Raw genomic sequence first — 20,787 nt, forward strand, 5'->3', positions numbered from 1 at the left:
TAAAGTATATGTGGTGTAAAACAGATGAATTGATTGTTGAAACATCCAGGTACTAAAAAGGCTTTAAAATAATCAGTTAAATAAATAATGATCAATAATCAATTCAATAAAATGATCCTTTATAAATGATGCTAAGGAGTCAAGCAGACACTTAAAGTACAAGTCATGGTACGGAGGTCCTGAGGTAGAGAAGAAGAAGAGGACTGAGGAGGATTTGAGTGTGTGATGATGATGATGCTGAAAGACTGTGACCATCATCAGAGCAGCTCCTCATTAATCTGAGTCGAGGTCCAGAGTGAAGTCATGTGCAGGAAGCCACCGGACAACAAGCTGAAGCTAGTGGTGAAAAAACCCCCTCTGTGGTCAGCTGCCTGTCACTGCATGCAGGACCTACTGTCCCCTGGTGGTCTCTAGCAGACTTCGGTCTGTGTGCTCTGTCTCCAGGTGGTCTCTAGCAGACTTCAGTCTGGTTTGGAGGTGTCTTCTCTGCAGTCTGGCAGTCCATTCCTGGACTATTGACGGTCTTCTCTGACTCTTCAGGTCCAGACCTGGTTAAATCCTTCACTAGTGTAGAAGCACAGACTGCAGAGTGTCATTGATAACAGTGAGCAGGCTGATCATGCAGACCCTGTTTGTGTTGTGTTACCCGGTGCTAATGAAAAAGCCACGAAGGCTTTGCCAAAAGATTCACTAAATGTGGTGTTGAAATGTTTTCGCTCTATTAAACAGAAGGTGGGAAATACTTGAAAAGAAATACGCATCAGCGCCCAGGAGGTGGCGCTCATGATCCAGAAATCAAACACTCAGGATCACCAGGTAAATGTAACCTGAGCATTAAATATGAGCATTTTGTCTCATTAACCCTGTGATGTCTGACCTATCATACTGTCCAAGTTAACCCCTCCAAAGCCGGCTTATTAACACAGTAAACACATTTATTGAGAAGAGGAGAGCATCGACGGGAGAATGCATCGGAGGCTGTGGCACTTAACAGGTCCTGGATCCTGAGGCTGGACCTTCACACGACGAAAGCAAGCATGTCTGTTCAGCCCGCGGCCGCCTCACACAGACAGTTACAGAGCGGAGGCTGGGGCAGAGCAGGAGCACCGTTTACATTAAAGCTGTAATCATCATCATCATATCTGACTCAGAAACAGAACATTGACAGCAAGAGTTGGCACCTTTTGATAAACATCTTCAAAAAAAAGTTAGAAAAAGCCAATAATAAATGCATAAGAGCAGAAAGAGCTGATGTTTTAAGTTGCAGGAAAAGTTCAGACCTCCAGTTATTATTACCCACAGCACTGACTACACACAGTCCTGAGACTCTTTACACATGATCTCAGTTTACACAGACACCTTCTTATGGGATGAAAAACAAACAAATAAACAAACAAACAAACAAACATGCTGTTTTAAATCGTCTCCACAGCCTTTATGATGGGGGGACCTCATAATCTGAAATGTGTTATTATTATTTTGATGCATTAATCTGACTGGAAAGTAGCATTCTTGGAACTATACTAGCCCTAATCTATGATTATGCTAAGCTAAGTAGCATTGTTTTTATGGGAGTAACATTTTAAAAGTTGTGGTTTGTTTATATTGTTATTAAATTAAATGTGTAGAATCAGCAGGCTAACGTTAGCTTTGAATCAGTTAGCCAGCAGCTACTGGATGATATCTAGCCTGCATGAGTTAGCGTCGGTTTGATTTAGCAATGTGAAAATATTTACGTAAAAATTGTAACTTTATTAAAAGCACAATTAGCTGCAACTCTTCCAAAACTGTTTGGATCTTTTCTCTCTTTCCAAAAACTATTTTGGGAATTCTAAAGATTTCCAGCCATAGTGCAGATGTTTCAGTTCAGATTTTTATCGAATCAAAAATGCTAAATTAGCTTGCTAATGTTAGCTTTGGATCAGATGCAACACAACAGCTAGCAAAAGATATTTGGCATAAATATTTAGCAACGATGTGTCCGAGTGTCTTGAGTGTACGCATTTGGCCACAGCTCAGCTGTGTCTGAACTCGCTCCTGTTGTGCAGGTTAAGTTAGCAAATATAAACCCTTCTCCTTGTTTGTAGCTTATTATCAGCTGCAGCAGCTGCATCTTTTTTCGGACATATTGGAAGCTTCCTGACAGGATTCTGGAGACGTGACGAGCTCCGATTGTGCGTGGAAAGACGGCGTTCTGTTCTGTGCTCGCGGTACTTGTGCATGATGGGACGCCGTCTGTGCTTCACTCGGCCATGTTTTTCCTTTCTGGCTGAGGGTCACGTGTTTGAAAGTGGAGGAATGTGCTTTTTTTTTTCGTGTGCAGGGAAAATGGCGCCGACTGTGCTTCGCGCTGTGCCTCAGGTGGACGGTGTGGGGTCGTCTCAGCCACCTGACTCTGATGAAAGCGTACGTGTGCATTTGGTTCTTTGGACGAGTTTCATTTCTAAAATGAGAGCCCTCCTCTTCTCTTCATAACCTTCTTAAAGGTGATAAAATGATAACATGTTATTGCAGGTTAACAGAAGTTAAAATAACTTGACTTGATTCTCTGTTTTAGAGATACAGAATCATAAACTCTGGATAATATAGGCTTTAAAAATGAATAATAAACCTCTTAGCTTACAGGATGTTTTGGCATGCCACACTATAAAACAATAAGGCGACAAAATGTCCAGAGTCTGTCCCCGGCTGACCATGTGTCCCGTCAGGTCCTTGGACAGACTTTGTGAGCCCACAGAATCTCTTTTTTTAGCTTTAAATTAAAAACATGACGGGCCTGTAATGTCCAGAAGTGCATCCTGGTCACTGTCACAGTGTCTCAGTGTTTCTCTGATCTGACACTGAGAAATCAATAAGATAATATGAACTCCTTTAAATGTTTTTTTTGTATGACAGCGTACAACAACAGTGTACAGAAAAATGATTAAAAATGGTTATAAAAGAAGGTACTTTTGAGGCTAAAGTCTTAGAAGAAGAGACTGACTTGTTGTGCTCCTTTGGTAGCAAACCGCCTCCTGGCGTTGGACAGCAGGAGACAGGAGAGTCCTGCAGCTTCATGGCCGCTCTCCTCTATCAGTCCACTTTGTTTTTTTTGTCTCCACCGCTGTCTGCATTCTTCTCTCTTATGTTCGCGCCTTCAGTCCAGGTTTGGTTGGTGTCGGGCTGCTGAAGGATCTCTGAAGCTTCGGCATCACGTGATCAGACAGCAGTTGATGCAGCGAGGACCCAGCCGTCTCTTCAGAGAGCCCTTCTTCCTCTTCGGAGCCAGGATGGCGATGATGGCCTCGTCGAACACCGTCTTCAGGCCCTTCTGGGTCAGTGCTGAACACTCCACGTAGCAACACGCACCGATCTGACAACACAGAGAGGGAGAGAGACAGACTGTCAGCCGCTGTTACTTCATGTCAATAAGTCTAGCCAGTTAGCTTAGCATTAAACGACTGGATTCTAGTGGAAACAGCTAGACTCTTCTATGCTTCTATGCTAGCCACTGCTGCTAAGCTCTTTTATCTTAGTCTCTTCAAACTAAGATAACTGTAGCTGAGGTGTTAAAAAAACAAGCAGCCACCCCTGATACTGTCACAAACTGCAGTTCCACCTGCGGCCTCTAGGGGCTGGTTCCCGAAGTGAGGCAATACTTCATGTTAAAACGTCCAGCTTTCAGCAGACCACATTCGGTATCTGTGTCCTGCAGGCTGGACGTCCATGCTGACCCAGGACGTGTTCCTGGACTCATTTTAAAGAGATCCGACATTCCTGCAGAGCCGCTCTGGAGTCGGATCAACGCGCAGGAATCTGTGTGGTCCTGACAGCACACACCTCTTTCGCCAGTTTCTGTCCCTGCTCGGTGGCGATGGGTTTCTCCTTCATGTCGTTCAGCTTGGCGATGGTCTTGGGGTCATCACGCAGGTCAATCTGAAACAGACAGAGGAGCCTCAGGGTCAACGCTTCTGAACCAGCCCGTCATCACCAGGAACACCTGGTCCACAGCCTGGCTCCTCAGAAATGAGGGTGTCCACATGTAGTCACACTTTGATGACACCACCTCGTATCATGTTTAAGCTCTAAACATTCTGAGTGTTTTCTTAGAGTCTGAATACAGCTGCAGGTGTGTTCATAGTCAAGAGTCTGGAACAGAGCCTACACCGTTCCCTTTCACGGCCGCTCTGCCCACCTGCTGTACGTTTTCTGATAATTGACTGAACGTCGTTCTGATTGTAGCCGGGCGTCGTGTCTCACAGCTGAACTGTCGAACTGAGCTCTCATTTTGAAACAAAGCCCTGTTGGCTCACACTTCCTGCTCTTGTGCAAAAGCAATTTCACAGCCAACCACAGGGTTCCTCACTCCCCTTACATCCACTGCAACACTCAGCACGTATCCCTGCAACAACAACCAGCACCAACGAGGACTGCTAAGTGTTACACACAGTCATTAACCCTCTGCCTGACGGCTGTGATTGTGGCGTGCATACACACAAATGATAATTGCTAAGCAACACAGTCAGAAAATGACGGAGGTAGTGTCTGAAAGTGTTTCCCCAATGAGTTCACTATTGATCCATTCAAACCCTTCAAAGAATGATGAAGGACAGTGATGCTCGGACAGTGGAAGCACTCTGACCTGCGTGCCGATGAGCAGGTAGGGCACGCTGGGAGCGTACTCCTGCAACTCGGGCACCCACTCCTCACGCACATTCTGGAAGCTGGCGGGGTTGACCACGGAGAAGCAGATGAGGAAGACGTCGGTCATCGGGTAGGAGAGCGGCCTCAGGCGGTCGTAGTCCTCCTGGGAGAGAGAGAGAGAGAGAGAGAGAGGACATGGTTCATTTAATATCAGAGACTCGTCCATTATTAAAATGAGCCTGTGTAGCTGGAGTGTTATATGTTATGATAGTACAGATAGAAACAGTCGGCCTCTCTCCTCCAAGATAAACCCTGTCTAACTTTCATATGAATATTCATGAGCCTGTCTCACTTCTCCTATTGATGACACATGGATGCAGGGAATCAATGGATCTCCAGCAATGAGATATGACTCAACCAGAGGGGGAGGAAGGAGGGGGTCAGTCTCACTGTCTGTGATAGAATCCAACGTCTGGAGAGCACGACAGTCTCTAACACACACACACACACACACTCTCTCTGATCTCATCACACTGCTATAACTCAGCAGTGTGCTGCTTTGCAGATGAGCAGAAGGATTCTTCAGCCGTTGGTGAGGCGTGCCGGCCTGTCCACCCTGTGAGTAATGGATTTAAGACACACTGACTTCATGATGAATCGGAGTCAGGGATGAAAACATCTTCACGCCTGCGCTCGTGCTGTGGATGAGTCACAGCAGCCCACCGAGTGGATGTTTCATTCAAAGATGTATAAAAAAAACGCCACATCTGAACGTTCGGCTGATGTCACATGACCACAAGACCGTGTCCCTTATTGTGGGCAGCGGCTGAAGTGAACTTCCTGTTCCATAGGGGGTGCTTTTGAACATGAATGGAGCCCAAAAATGCAAAGTTAATGGACAATTTTCACTGTGTTTTTAATATGAGAGGTTAAAAGAATATGCACGAGCCCCTTTCCAGCATCCGCCATTTTGACTGGACACACCCAACCTGCAGCAGCAGCAGAGCCCCTATAGAGATATATATCTGAGGACTCCAGCTGCCATGGAGGGAGGATCTCTTAGTTCTAATCTGATAGCATAACGCTAACGTGCTAACAGGCTACATGAAATAAAACCACCGCTCTGCTGCTAAGGATGATGAGCAAACACGGTGTGACACACGTCTGTCAGTGCTGTCATACAGTCGGTAAGACGACCGTCAACAGGAAGGGACGGATCTGCTGTGATGTCATCCACAGGTTCATAAGAGAGCCGCCGGGTCTGTGCGGGAGGCTCCGACGGCCGCCGTCATGAAGCATCCATCCATGGTTACAGCATCAGGCTACAGCTGATCACATGCCTGCTCTCTCACTGTCAGTATTCAGTATATGACCAAAAGTAAATGGACACCACGTGCCTTAGATGCAACCATCTTTATGCTGCAGTCTAATAGCTCTGCAGCTGATGATTCTTTGCATTATTGATTGATTGTCCATGAGTAATCAATCAGTGTATTCTGACATTTGATGGACAAACAGTGGAAATGTTGCTGTTTCCAGACGAACAGGTCAAACTTCCAGCTTTAGAGCAGATAAGGATCTGGATGATAACTCTGTGTGTGTGTCTGACGCCTGACCTCATCGCCCTTCTTCAGATTTGACGCATGCCGTACGTTTGTCCATACGGTGTGTGTATACCTTTTATGTGTGTGTCTGTGTCTTCATGACCTTCGCTTACACGACTGCCACTGCTCCCCCGCTGTGCGCCGCAGACAGAGCGTCAGACGCTCAGCAGTTTACTGTAAACAGGCCCGGAGCGTGTCGGGCTCCATGTCTGAAGCTGTGTTCTTTAGTGACGCCCTCCTGCATCATATCTGCTGGGTTTGATCAGAGTGTAAATGTTTACACTGCGGCTGCTCCGGAGGATGGTTTCCAGTTTTATTAGTTCATGTGTGCATCGCTGACACGTCGTCTTCGAACTGTAAATATTATGAGGAGCTGCTGTATGTGCGACAGGCTCCTCTCCATACATGTCCATACGGTTCTCCTCTGCCTGAGCTCTGCTGTGCGACTGTTGACTCAGTGACATATGAGTGCTATGATATCAGTGAGTCACTCCCTCCCTCTCTCTCCCTCTCCTTCTATCCTTCTCCTCCTGCGCTCCTATCGCCTCCTCGGGGCTCTATAAACCGCCTGTATCAACAGAGTCAGGGACGCCTGCTCTAATATGGCCGCCGGCTGGAAATGCAAGCCCAGGCGCTTCAGTTGGCCACGTCCTGGCCCTGATGTAATAAAAAAAATACACAAATGTCTTTCTGTATTCAGCTGACCTTTCACTGCTGATTAATGCTCATTAATCACAGCTCATGCGCTGATGCACTTGTCTCTTCATGCCCGCGTGGTGACAACATCCAACCAGCCTCCATTCAAAACTCTGACACTTTAATGTTGCCTTTAATGGCTGTTAATGAAATTAATTTGATTAAAAACTACTGCTATCTAATCATTAAAACACCCACAGCTCACTCATCATGTTAGTCAGCCTGTGGACGCCGTCAGGTCCCTGCTGATGTCATCAGAGGTTACCTCACCTCCAGATTCACCAGTAACACTGAATGATCGTTTTGTTCTGCTGTGGTAAATCTAATCTGTTCCTGCAGCCAGAAACTTTAAACCAGAGGTGTGTCATTGTTTATGAATCCGCCGCTGAAAATAGTTCCTGGCAGCTGTGATCTTTTGTAACCGATATGAACAAAAACATGAGTGTGTTCCATCTTTTTGAGCACGCAAGGGAGACGGTGTTTCACTGGATTTGTGCAGAAAGGATGAACTTCCCTGCAGTCTTTGTAGCTATGCTAAGCTAAGCTAAGCTAAGCTATTCAAATTCAACTCTCCAGGTGACTGTGCAGCAGGTGCCTGAAGTTATAGTGTTGTTGTCAGTATTTGACCTCGGTCCCCCTAGAGGACACGAGAAGAACTGCAGCTTTAGTTGATAATCCGGGCTCTGTCCCACATTCTCTCTGTGCCCAAGCAGCTGAGTGGTGACGGGGCATCCAGCTGATGCTAAAACCATTTCCACCTGCCACCCTCCCTCCCTTCCACTGGGACATCTGAGGGTCACTCGGCCACAGAGTCAAAAAAAACAGACAGCCGATGGAGAGGGAGAAAGAGTGAGAGCGGGGAATGGGTGAAGTGAAGTGGTAAAAGTGATTACAGGATGTGCGGCTGAGTGTGAGAACGTCTGACGGGACGAGCAAATGAGTGTGGAGAGGTGGGGCGGCACCGGGCGGGTGGTGTCGCACAGAGATTTAACTCCTGAGCTCCTTTTCCTTAAAAACTGTTTCCATGGACACCGCAGCACTTAGCATCCACTTCCTGCTTCCTGCTCCTCGGGCAGTGATGCAGCAGCAGCAGGAATGAATAAGTAAAGACGCTCCCCCCCGCACATTCACACAGCTTCCATATGGAATAATTCAATAGGCAGCAGCGGAGGGTCAGTGGGTGGAGGGTGGACGTGACGGTGCTGACGCCCTTGTGGAGTTGAAAAGCATTGTGGGAGCAGGAGTTTATAAATATATATATATTTGTATTACAGGGAGGTGCATGTGCAGCTGAGGCCAGAGGTGGACTCCAAGAAAGGGAAAATGAAACTGAGATGACTAAAATCAACCCCCACATCTGTCTCTCTCTCTTCCTCTTTCTCTCTCTCTCTCTCTCTCTCTCTTTGATCAGACGCTGAAGCTATAAACACTACCAGCTGGCCTTCTGCTCCACATAAAGAGGTCAGCTGAGTCGGGGTAGCAGTAACTCTACTCTCAGCGACACCCACAGCAGACATCTGGGAGGACTTCTCCATTTCAGAGACACTTTGAATCAGCTAAAAACAAACCCTCACACACACACACACACACACTCAAACACGCCAGAATAGACAATACGTTTCACCAGCCAGTAGTAACACTTCTACCATCTGTTCCCAGCCACAGGTAGGCGGCTGTGATTCTCTATTCACACAGACTCGATGCATGTATCATTCATGAATGGAAGAACTCCTCAGCCGACCGTTCAGAGAGCAGCTTTGGATCAGACATGATCTGAAATGTGACTTCATGGCGTTAAAGCACGACCAGAGGAAGGTGTTAACGGCTGGATGTGTGTTTTTAGGCTGCTGCACAGACTGCACAGGCACACAGTGTGTGTGTGTGTGTCGCTCACATCTGAAAAGTGCTGACTCCACTTCCTTCCTCATACTGTACGCATTTGAAGTTTATCTGAATATTTCGTTGCTCAACATTAAACTTTTACTGTTGTTTTTTGATCAGGAGGAGACGTGCTGACAGCTCATCCACTGTCCACCTCTCTTATTTAATCTTAATAAATCTATCAGGACTAGCTTAGCATAAAGACTGAAAACACGTGGAAACAGCTAACACATCCAAGTGTCACCTGGTTTACGGCTTCTAAGGTTTGCGGTTTACACGAAAGTCCGTTTTTCATATGATATAATATGATCCACGAGCATCAGAGGTGTTGCTAACAGGGTTTTTGTTGCAAGTTTATGCTAAGCTAAGCTTGACTTAGCACTTATCACCCTTTTTATACCAGAATTAGCATTTTTTTACGTCCTTTCCTGCTAACAGAGCCCGAGCCGTCCTTTCTGCTTCCACTGCAGCACTGCTGAACTCTTTTATCTGAGCTATCTCTGAGCTGCAGCTCTAACGGTGACGCTGTATTTGTAGTTGAGCTGGTAAAATGATCTGGTGGTCAGACAGACCCGGGGTGTGACTTCACACCAACAGGCCTCAGCTCATGTACACTGAGATCTGGCTGCTTTCCTCTGTGAAAGCTGCGCAAACCACGACGACTGTGATCGAAACATTTGCGCCTTCAGATTTTCAGCTGCCGACCAAATAAAAGATGACAAAGTGACACACTTCTATCAGCTCAGCTCCAGCATCACCTGCTCAGGTCCCCGTCTGAAGTAAACAAACACTGCAGCATTCTGCACATGAATACAGTCACACTCCACAGGTGCAGGTTTAGAGCTGCAGCTAATGATTGATTGATTGATTGATTGATTGTCCATGATTAATCTGACATTAGATGGTGATTGTCAGCATGAAAGAACTGATGTGGAGGAACTTGTCCGTTGTGACCTCATGGGCTGCAGGGGAACCAGAAACATGGAGGCCAGCAGACGCAGACGGCGGCTGGGTGTCCACACACTTTTGGACCGATGGTATATCAGCTGATTAATCCTTGTCAATCAGCTGATCAATGACTCTGTTGTCACACAGATTCCTGCCTCTCTCACATCCCACCAGGGCTTTCAACGTGTTTGTGTCTGTCGCCATGATTTCCTCTGTCTGTGTGTACACTGGCTCTTCTGCTGAGTGGAAACATTATCACATCTGTGTGTGTGTGTGTGTGTGTGTGTGTGTCTGTGTTTTCAGTACAGTTTTAACTGAATGGCACATTGTAAAGAAAAAGCTCAGGCATTAACAAACCTGTGACATCACTACTGGACATTGGAGCCCTGTTCTCCACATAATAGAACTATTGAATCCCCCCCCACCCCCACCCCACCCCTCACTCACTGCCGACCATGGCATGCACACACACACACAGACACACACACACACACAGAGCAGACTCTGGCAGTGTGTGAAACACCATCACCTGTTGCAGCTTAGTGTCTGCTGGCCTGAATGTGAAGCCTGTGGGCGTTTTTGGAGGACGGGGACAGGACAGAGTGTGTGTGTGTGTGTGTGTGTGTGTGTGTGTGTGTGTGTGTGTGTCCTTGGTGCTGAGCCAGAAGTAAAATGATAAACTGTACCTGACCCGCTGTGTCGTACAGTCCCAGTAAATACTGCTTCCCACCGACGTTGACGCTCACTGCAAGGAAATGACAAAGAGCAGTTTGAGAGGAAGCAGTGAGGGGTGAGGGAGGGGTGAGGGAGGGAGGGGGTCCCCAGCCCCTCTGTGCTATGAAGAAGGCAAACAAGTGGTTTTGATTATAGCAACAGATGCAATGCAGTTGGAGGAAGAGGGACAGAGGGACATGTCTCTGCTTTGTCCTCCTCAGACTTCAGTGTGGATTCATTATAAAACAGCAGCTTATTATTATTATTATTATTATAAGACTGGGAGAGTCCTACCTGCATAATGGTCAAACACTGTGGGCACATACTCCTCGGGGAAGGCGTCGTTGGCATAGCTCATCAGCAGACACGTTTTCCCCACCGCACCGTCTCCCACCACGACGCATTTTAACATGATAGTACCGGTTCCGTTGGCCATGATCCCGACCCGACCACCGTCATCATCGGGTCCCCGACGCCCTGTAGTCCGGACCTGCTCCTCCTCCTCCTGCTGCTCCTGCTGCTGCTGCTGGGCGGTGATCCCCGCGCGGCGGCGGCGGGCATCACCAGCCTCGGAGGCGGACTGCGCGGCGCACCGAGTCGGACTGGAACTGCATCTTCCTCCCCGCCGCCGGGCACCGTGCTCCAAAATTTTGCTGCAGACGAGTTCCCTTTTTGTGAAAACGTCACAGTCCGGCTCAGCCCTGAGGGATCCTGGTGCGGTTTTTCCGGTTCTTTCTCGGAGAAGCCCCCGCTGCTGCTGCTGCCGCTCCACGCCGCTGCCCCGCTCCACGGTGCGCCCCACGCCTGTGCTCTCGCTCTCCTAGCGCACTGTGCTGCTGGTGGACAAGGTGGGTGCGCTTGGTTGAGGGGCGGAGCTTCTGTTTGAAACCAAGGGGCTCTGGATAAAGTGCACTCCGCCTGCTGGGGGTGTGTGGATCAGAGGAATTACATCATAGCCTCCCGGCCTGGTGGAGACGCTCTGTGTTTGGCAAACATCCGAGTAAAGATGATGCTGGAACTACTGACTGATGAACTACTGGAATATTTCAAAATAAAACACTGCAGAGCACCCACGACTCCAGGACCAGGTCTACACATCCATCCACACTGGATCAGTCTTCCTGGGCTGTGGTAGCAACAGGGGGGGATCCTTCGCAGCTTCCAAGGCCAGGAGATGAGATCCCTCCAACTGTGGTCCTGGGCTGGCCTTGAGACACCCACCCAGGGCCCACCTCCACCTCCTGAAGGGAGGCGTCCTTTTCTGGTTTTAGTAAATCAGATTTCTGAACTTGCTTTTTGTTTCGGCACACCGAAGGATTAAGATTAATAGCACTATCATTTAAAATCCATCATCCATGTCCTTCAGTTTATGTGGGGTTGTGTTGCGGGGGCAGCAGCCTAAAGCAAGAACACCCAGACCTCCCTCTCCCTATAGCTGCCTCCTCCAGCTCATCTGGAGAGACGTTTGCTCCCAGGCCAGCTGGAAGCTATAATCCCCTCGCCGCGTCCTGGTCTGCCCCGTTGTCTCCCCCTAGTTGGAGGGAGGCATCCAGGGGACATCCAGCCATGCAGGTGCCTGAACCACCTCCACTGGCTCCTCTCAACATGACGGAGCAGCGGCTCTGCACGAGTCTTTCCAGGCTGAGCTCTAAGGCAGAGAGCAGTCACTGAGTGTAGGAGGCTTTTTCAGCTGCTCACTTTTAAAAATATCAATATTATAAAAGTAGGAAAACAGGCTTCACTCGTTTGTCTGGGCCCTGAACTCTTTTCTTGTGACTTTGTAGTTGAGGCGATGATTCCACCCTGACTGTGCTCCTGTGTGTGTGTGTGGTGGATGGGATATGTGAGAACTGGACCGCAGAGCTGCAGATGGAGATGCCGCAGGAGGAGGTATGTGTTAGTGAAGGAAGGAGGGGAGGTGCAGAGATGTGACCTCGGCCAGGTGTGGCCTGTCTCCTTGAATTAGTCCTCATAGAGCCCGCCTCCTCTGTGCAGGGACAAAGAGGAATAAGCACGCACACACACACACACACACACACACACACACACACGTGCACGTCCTTTTCCTGTTAATGCTTTCCAGATGTCCTGAAGGTCTGCAGTGGCCTGGAGACGCAGCCAGACCTTTCACAGGCTTCACCTGTGTGCACGCCGACATGTTGCACCTCTTCCTGGATAAAACTGGACTCCGTGCCCCTCTATAGGCTCATCTCTTGGTTGATGGTCCCTAGGTGGCAGTGAGGTGGCCAATCAGCTGGCAGAGAGGGGGGCGGGACCTGAGGATTCTCCTGCTATCATCACATTTGACAGCTGCTGCAGCAGCTCACATGACCAAACAACAATTACCTCATACATGTAGTACTCCTGCCTGCTGAAGGTGCTGCACTGGGGACCCAGGGCTGGGCTGGGCTGTGATGGCAGCGCCGCTCTGCAACCAGAACATGCTGGTGTCACTTCATACTTCCATAAACCTGCATTCTACTCATGGTCTGAAGTTACCGAACATTTCCACAGAACACTGTAAAAAGAGGCAAGAATACACAGGTGGAATAATCAGGTTCCTGTTATCGGGATAAATGTTAAGAAGGAGCACAAAATATTTACTTTCTGCAGTTTAACCAATTATTTGAGTAAAATTTAACATTTCTCCCACAGTCCAAATAAATAATAATATAACTTAATTTGCAGAAAATGGTCAAAGTCACAGAAATATGAGTCGTGTCTGCTTGAAATCAGCTTTGAGTGACGCCACAGGAGCTTTGTTGACGTTTGCTTCCAGGCTTATTCATTAGCTTTTTGCTAACAGAGCGCTGCAGGCCAGGACAGTGTTAGAATGTTAGCACTTCCTGTTCCCAAATGTGTGCGATGAATGCGTTTTTTGATCAAATGTCTAAAAACTGGGACTACAGATGATGTCATCCAGGTGTCTGTAAGTCAGAGCTGTAAACTAGGTGGCGCTGATGTTGTGGTCATGTCATTGACAGTAAAAACTATGGACAGAGCTTCCGTGACGTCACCCGTTTGTTTCTGAAGAGCTGTTCTGAGGCTCGGTGGGAGGCTCCAGGACGTTGATGACCGCCGCCATGTTGCCAGCGTCACGTCCACCAAAACTCCAAATATGGACAAAGAGGGGGAGCACGAGCGGGGTTTAGGGGGGCGGGCGATCGTGGAAGCAGGAAACTCACGTTGTGATACGTCAACTGTCTGTCACTCAAGCGGCAACGCCCATAATTATGCGTAATTTTAAGTCAGAATACCATTGAAACGAGTGAGTTGTAAAAAAATTCACCCCCCTACAACTGACACTAGAAGAGAACCTATCATCTGAGACCAGAGTGGGTTTTTTGTATCAGGCTGTAAACATGTTTTTTTCTGCTGTGAAGTCGGCCATTTTAACATGGGAGTCTATGGGAAATTACTCGCTTTTGGAGCCAGCCCCCAGTGGTTGCGGCGTGAATTACAAGTTTTGACACTTCCGCATGGGCTTCAAGTCTGAGCCCCGAAGGTTGCCGCTTGGGTCATGTGATCGGGCTGTAGCTGGTTTATAGCGTAGCATTAGCTTTTAGCTTCAAACATCACAAAGTGAAAATGATGCTGCTGAAGAGAACCAGTAAATGTGAATCTGATTGGCTGTTTGTAAAGCGAACACATGAGATGCTAACTTCCTGCGTACCCCACTGCACGCTGTCGGCTGTCTTTTGTTGATACTAGTCTGGTTGTTTTTATTCTGCCTGCCTGTTGGTACTGACTCCAGGTAATCCAACTCAACCCCACAGAGACCAGATTATTTGTTTTTCTACAGAGAAAATCCCCAGCATGGTCACTACCCGCTACATTTATTTTTTTGTTTATTAGAGTGTGTTAGCGCCGGCAGGTACCACGAGCCTGCAGGTACCACGAGCCTGAAGTCATTAGCAAGCTGCTGACCTTATTTCCCATGTGGAAGACATTTAATATCAACTGTCTATTTCTGTATGCAGCCATGTTGGAGGCAGAGGCTTCAGTCAAGCTGTGTGTGTGTGTGTTTTATGCAGATTGAATGAAACATATTGTGTAGTGTAGTATTACATCAGTCTATTTACAGAGTGCTGCAGTCTGGCCCGCCGCTCTATTTTAGGAAAAGTCAAACAAATGCTTCACGCTCACGTCTTTGAATATCCAGCTTCTAGATACAAATCTGTTAGAATGTGCAGTATGAGTGCATGCAAGCAGACACACACACAATCTCAGCCTGAAGGGGCAAACGCAGGCAGGAGACAGGAGAGAGTGTCCATCGCATCCTAAATTAGAGCCGGCGTGGACTCCCAGGGAGGGTTTGGTTAAATTACAGGCCGTATTTTTAGTGGAGGCCACGGGCTTCATCCAGCAGCTGAGGACCATCACTCACATGCGCCCTGCCCGCTGCCCCGTCTGCCCACACACTGTCCCACGGTGCTGCTGTAAGCACCTGTGTGTGTGTGTGGAGGAGATTCATTCCTTCTTAACACAACTTCCTCACACAGCAACACTAACCGCTGTCGCTGGGTAAACGTGCGTTTGTATGATAACTGAGTTCAGATTTTTTTCATCTGCACGATTTTACCAACACATGCTTCACAAACAAACAACAGAAAGGACACGTTTATGGAAGACCAAAGACATGCAGAGAGGTTCCACCCACGTTCCATAGGGGGCGCTCTCTTGACTGCATCTCATATGGAGCTCCAGAATGTAAAGTCTATCATGGTTGATGGCTTTTTCCAACTCTATAAAAATTCAGTGACGTCACCACAGCAGCCTCCATTTTGATCGGACACATCCAACCAGCAGCAGCAGCAGAGAGGACTCTCCTGACCAATCAGCATCCATTAGCAGGATGCTAGCATATTATGAGCATATAGGGTTATACTGTATTTATACTGTATATTTCCTTTTTTTCAGTTCACTTCTGATACATAATCAATACAACATTCATTGGTTTGTGTGTGAGAGGTGAGTTTGAATGTCAGACAAATAACCAGACACACACACACACACACAGGCGTCACATGTTTACTCAGCTGTCCACAAGTGGACGACAACATCTCTGGAAGTGGTTTGTAGCTCTGAAACACATGATACACCTCGTGTTGTTACAGTCTGCATCTACTGCAGCTTTAAGAGGAAATGTGTCTGTGATGCGATCAGCGCCGACTGTACGGCCGACACGAGGAGACAAATCATTTACAGCAAACACTGACGGCTCATTAACACCATGAATACCTCCTTCTTCTTCCAGCATGCAAACAGTCAGCTCATTCAGTGTAGGAGGATCCTATCATCAACAACACCAACTCCACATATTTAGTACTGATCACATCACATCACAGACGAGTTGTTTTTATATAAAATCAGATCGGTGCTCTGAAATTTGATTCGAATAGCAACAAAAAGATTGCTTCCCCTTTTTACGCACAATGTGGAACACAACGGTTACACTTCTTCTTCCTTTAGCTGCTGGAACAACATTTTCAGCTGACAAAACTACAAATGTATGTCTTGACATTATGGGTCCTCCAACAATGTTTTTACTATTTTGTTTTATGTTATTGAATAGTAAAGGAAAGAAAAGACCTAAATATAAGACAATTGTTTTGTTAAAAATTATTCTGAAATTAGCGAATTGTCCCATCTTTGCCTGGATTTGGATTAACCAGAGGTTCAGGCAGACCTAAATGTTGCCAACATGGTGGCAACCCTTGATACCAAAACACTTTGTTTCTGCTGTAAAGTTGGACATTTTAACATGGAGGTCTATGATCGACTCACCAGGAGCCAGACGCTAGAGGCTGTGTCCAAAACACTTTGGTCAGATGAAGCTGAACTAGAGCTCTGTGCTCACAGAGATGTTGTCTTCATGTGGAGACAGAAAGGAGAGGCTAGAACCCAAAGAACAGGCTTCATACAGTCAGACATGGTGGTGGCAGGATGATGCTGTGAGGAGGATTCAGTAAGTCTGGACCTGTGGACCCTGTCAGGGTGGAAGAATCATGAAACAAGAAGACTGTCTGAACATCTGAAAGAGACCCTGAAGCAGTCTGCGGTCAGACCGGGTCTGGGTCCTGGTTTTCTCTCCAACATGACGACGACTCAAAGCAAACGTCTCTTCTAGTGAAGAACTCCCTCCAGGAGAGCAAAGGGTTACTGACTGACCTGCACAAAGACCTGACTGAAGATCTGACTGAAGGTCTGTGGAGTGGACTAAAGACCAGGTTCCATGCAGGAGACCATCAGGTCTGGAGGAGCCTGAGAGATTCACCACAGATGAAGAATGGACCAGGACTCAGACCTGCTGGAAACTACACCCAGAGACTCCAGACTGTCATCAGACAGGAAGGACACAGCTGTTAGCATGAATAAAACTAGCATGTTTGGAAATGTGTTAGAATGTATTTGCACTCTTAAACGTCTTGAAGAGTCCTGATCAGTCGGACTCTTTGGTTTTGTTTCCCTCAGCGTCTGGTTTTTATGAACAGCTGCTCGACACCAGCAGTCTGCGACATTTCCTCTGCTGATCTATCTTTAGGGAGCTCAGCAGGGCTGATCTCCGTGTCACCTCATGGGTCTCTTGTGTGCATTGTGTGTGTTGCAAGGACAGGAACCCACAGCAGACACTGACACAAGGACAACACCCTTCCTCTCACCTCGAGGACAAAGGCAGGAGGCCAGAGCTGCATAAACAACACAAGCACGTCTCCCCATTAAGATGCAAGGCCGACATCCTGCGTGCTGCCTCAGGGTGTTTCCACGACATTAAGAAATAAAGGCTGATCTCACAAAGATGAACCACCAGAGACACGCGAGACAGAAGGACGTTCTGTCAGCTGATGCGACTCTTGATGTTTTATCCAATCCTCAGACTGTAAATAACTACTGAGGAACTTTCTGTGACATCACTTGAGGTGAAAGTTTGAGTTCCCCCTCTGTCATACGGCTAAGGTATGTTAGCACATAACATGCTAGCATCCTGCTAAGGGTCAGGAGATCCTCCACTGATGGTAGGTGGAGTCCTCAGATATGTGTCTGTAAAGGGACCCTGCTGCTGCTTGTCTGGTTGAGTTTTAGATTTTTAAAAGGCAGGAAAATCTTTTGTTTTAATCATCCAACTAATCGTGGACTGTCTCAAGAGCGCCCCCTACGGGACAGGAGTATGTCAGTGCTGCCAGTGTTTTTAGGATTGTTGTTTCATGGCATCTGTATGAATTCACAATATAATCTTAATTTATGCCACAAATTAATCTCAGATTTATGCAGGATGTGTAGTTATGGTGCCAAAAGAACAGAAAGAGAATGATTCCTCCTCCTCCTCCTCCTCCTCTTCCTCATGTTTTCACCTCACAGGCGCCACCTACTGGCTGCAGTGTGTGACCTACTTTCCCTCCCAGCCTGATAGCAAATCTGTCACATCTGGATAGCGGAGGAATTCATGTAATGGATTTGGCACTGTTGACATTAACAGAGAGCCAAACCTGTGGTTACAAATTAACACAGACTCCAATCTTGTATAAGGAAAGAAAAGTCAAACACTCTGATACATTTCAACTGATTTATTTTTTTATAAAAGTGCAGAAAGTCTTAAATAAAGGTTATAAATAGTTGGCTGAGCTGAAACACTCTGCAGACACTTTAGAGGAAGTAAAGTCTCTGGAAACACTGTACTGTCTAAAACCTGGAGAGAGAAACGTCTACATGTCAAAGAGTCTGTTGTATCATCAGCAGAGAGCTGGTTTCTCCACCAGTCCTTCTCCACCCAGCCAGCCCTCATCCAGCTCCCCCAGGATCTCCTGCAGGGACAGCTCCGGCAGGGGGGCGTGCTGGACGAACGCCGCATGGCCCGACTCCCACGAGTCCTCCAGCTGTGAGTACTGACCTTCCATCAGTGGGCTGTTCTCCAGGCTGGCGTCCCAGTATCCGGAGTCGGGGGTGTCCGGGGTGGAGGTGTGGGAGGAGGTGGAGGAGGTCATGTACATCTGCTGCTCCGCTGGTCCTGGATACATGAAGGCTGGAGGCTGGTTGGAGCTGGAGCTGTAGTTCCTCATCTCCATGGGAGAATGGCACCACTGAGGAGGGGCTGGTGGGGTCTGGCTGCTGGGCTGGGGCCAGAATCCGGTCAGGGGAGGGCTGGTGCTGCTGGCCAGCCTGTACATGGAGCCGTACTGCTCCTCCGAGGTGGAGTATGACGGAGGACGCTGTCCGTAGTAGCCTGCTTCATCCAGCTCCTGCTTCACCTGAGCTGAGTAGGAAGGTGGGGGCCCCTGAGGCTGCAGAGGGACAGGGCCCGCCTGTGGCCCCCTGGTGGGAGGGAAGGCACTGTGGACCGGGCTGTCGGACTGCCACAGGACTTTCTTGGCTCCTTTGCACTTGAGGGTGCGAGCTCTTCGGTTCTGGAACCACACCTGGACAGGAAGTAAAGAAAAGTTCAGATTAGAATCAGCCGAACGTTCTAAACCGTTAATGATTGTTGGGCCACAGATCTGAGAGTCAGCTGTCAGACGCTGCTGCCAGATAAACTCAGCCTGGGTCATCTCCACAGATAAAGACATAAAGTGATAAGAGTATCTGCAGCTGTGTGCAGGATGCACAGCAGAGCCTCCATGTCTGCATCCACATAACTCCGGGTGTGTACCTGTATGCGTGACTCGGGCAGGCCCGTGGTCTGGGAAAGGCTCTCCCTGAGGCTGATGCCGGGGTACGGGTCGGTCTCAAAGGTGGCACGCAGGAGCTCCACGTGCTCCTTGGAGAAGCTGGTCCTCTTCCTGCGGCTGGCGCTGCGAGAGGAGCCGCCGCCGCTGCCGGAGGCCATGGACTGGGCATCATCTGAGAGGGGGAAGGAGGAAGGAGAGCAGGCTGAGCATGACCCACGTGGACATCAGAGTTCTGACACTGTACTGGAGGATAATTATCTCTAAGAATGGAAGAACAAGCTCTATTTTCTCAGAGATTACACTAAAACCTGTTCTACAATGTGCACATTCTGCTGCAGGTCGATGTCTGAGATGCCACACACACACTAAACTATAGAAGTTACTAAAATAAACGCATGCAGCTGCAGATCAGGAGTCAGCTCTGGCTGAATGAAGGTGTTTGTAGAGTGTAAAGCAGCTCTTACCATTGCTGGAGTCCTTCCACATAGCAGCAGTGAAAATGAATGAATCTCTGCAGGATGGAGGTCAGTGTTCCTTCACTGAGTGTGTGTCTCTGAGTGTGTGTCTCCTGTTTTCTGACAGGGCAGCTTTTATACCGATCACCTGAGACCCCACAACAGAGTGTAGGGGGGGGGCTGTTGTGTTACTTTGAGGATGAACGCCGCCCATTATCACCCATTCTGTATCCGAGTCAGGGCAAGGTCAGTGGAGGAGCATGAGAGAGGCCTTTCTGAGGGTCGTTAGGCCGCCATCGATACCACTTCACTGACAAACGACCGACATGTGACTGTTGGTGTTGGTAAACTTATGAATGAATTATTTTGCATCTTTATAATGACTCATGTTTTGCTTTCTTCTCTATGGCAGCATGTGTTTTGTTGATGTTTTTGCTGCTCAGGTGCTCTGAGACGTCACATTGAACGTTCATCTTTCAGGCTATCACTATCCTTTAATTCAAATTCGGCCTCTGATTAGTGTTAAGTGTAAACACAGCAAACTGTAGAACATTAATCAGCTGACAGTAGGCTTAAAGAAATGTTTAACCCTTGCAGCAGAGCTGAAGCCTATCAGCGGCTCCTGCTGTCTTTTCACATGCTGAGCAGCAGCCACAGAAGGATGATTAATGGCACATCTGACAGCGGCGGCGTCACAGCCAACATCAAGGTGAGCTTGTCAAGCGGTTTGACATGTCCAGGCCTTGGCCGAGGCGCGTGTGGATGCAGCGACCTTTAACCTCAATATGCCTTCTCACACTTATAAAATATCACGTCTCCTCCTCCTCCTGCGCCGGTGTTCATTTCCACCTTTGACCTCTTTCCTGTCGCATTGATTTTTACTGAAAGTGTAAGCGCTCACATCCAAGGAGTCAAAGAGCAAAGTGCACACACACAGACTCACAGTGTGTGTCGGTATATTTAGAACACAATGCAGCTTGAAGTCTACAGGAATGACCTGTAGACTGTTTCTGTTTTTTATCTTTATCCGGATAAGAAGCAAAAAATCAATAAGTGTGTGTGTGCAGGCGGCTCCTGAACGTCCCACAGCTCCTTCCTTCTCTCCCTCCATCACCTCACACATCACCAGCAGGACGCCAGCTCACTGAAGATTTTAATAACATCTGGACATTCATCATAAAATCCTTCCAACCATTATCTGAT

The 20,787-nt window shown here is 47.9% G+C and overlaps 2 protein-coding genes across 2 annotated transcripts; both read right to left on the reverse strand.

Moving 5' to 3' along the window:
- Positions 1-914: 914 nt before the first annotated feature.
- LOC114447331 (rho-related GTP-binding protein RhoQ) lies at positions 915-11,325 on the reverse strand. The gene is made up of 5 exons (XM_028423545.1): positions 10,761-11,325; positions 10,439-10,497; positions 4,622-4,786; positions 3,820-3,915; positions 915-3,352 (listed from the first exon to the last, which is right to left on the reverse strand). The coding sequence occupies exons 1-5, from the start codon at positions 10,900-10,902 to the stop codon at positions 3,191-3,193; spliced, it is 624 nt and encodes a 207-aa protein (XP_028279346.1). The 5' UTR covers positions 10,903-11,325; the 3' UTR covers positions 915-3,190.
- Positions 11,326-18,196: 6,871 nt separating this feature from the next.
- LOC114447665 (homeobox protein prophet of Pit-1-like) lies at positions 18,197-19,615 on the reverse strand. The gene is made up of 3 exons (XM_028424055.1): positions 19,594-19,615; positions 19,111-19,301; positions 18,197-18,880 (listed from the first exon to the last, which is right to left on the reverse strand). The coding sequence occupies exons 1-3, from the start codon at positions 19,613-19,615 to the stop codon at positions 18,197-18,199; spliced, it is 897 nt and encodes a 298-aa protein (XP_028279856.1).
- Positions 19,616-20,787: the final 1,172 nt, after the last annotated feature.

This window comes from Parambassis ranga, chromosome 15 (assembly GCF_900634625.1).
Source record: "Parambassis ranga chromosome 15, fParRan2.1, whole genome shotgun sequence".
In the NCBI taxonomy this organism is placed as follows: Eukaryota; Metazoa; Chordata; class Actinopteri; family Ambassidae; genus Parambassis; species Parambassis ranga.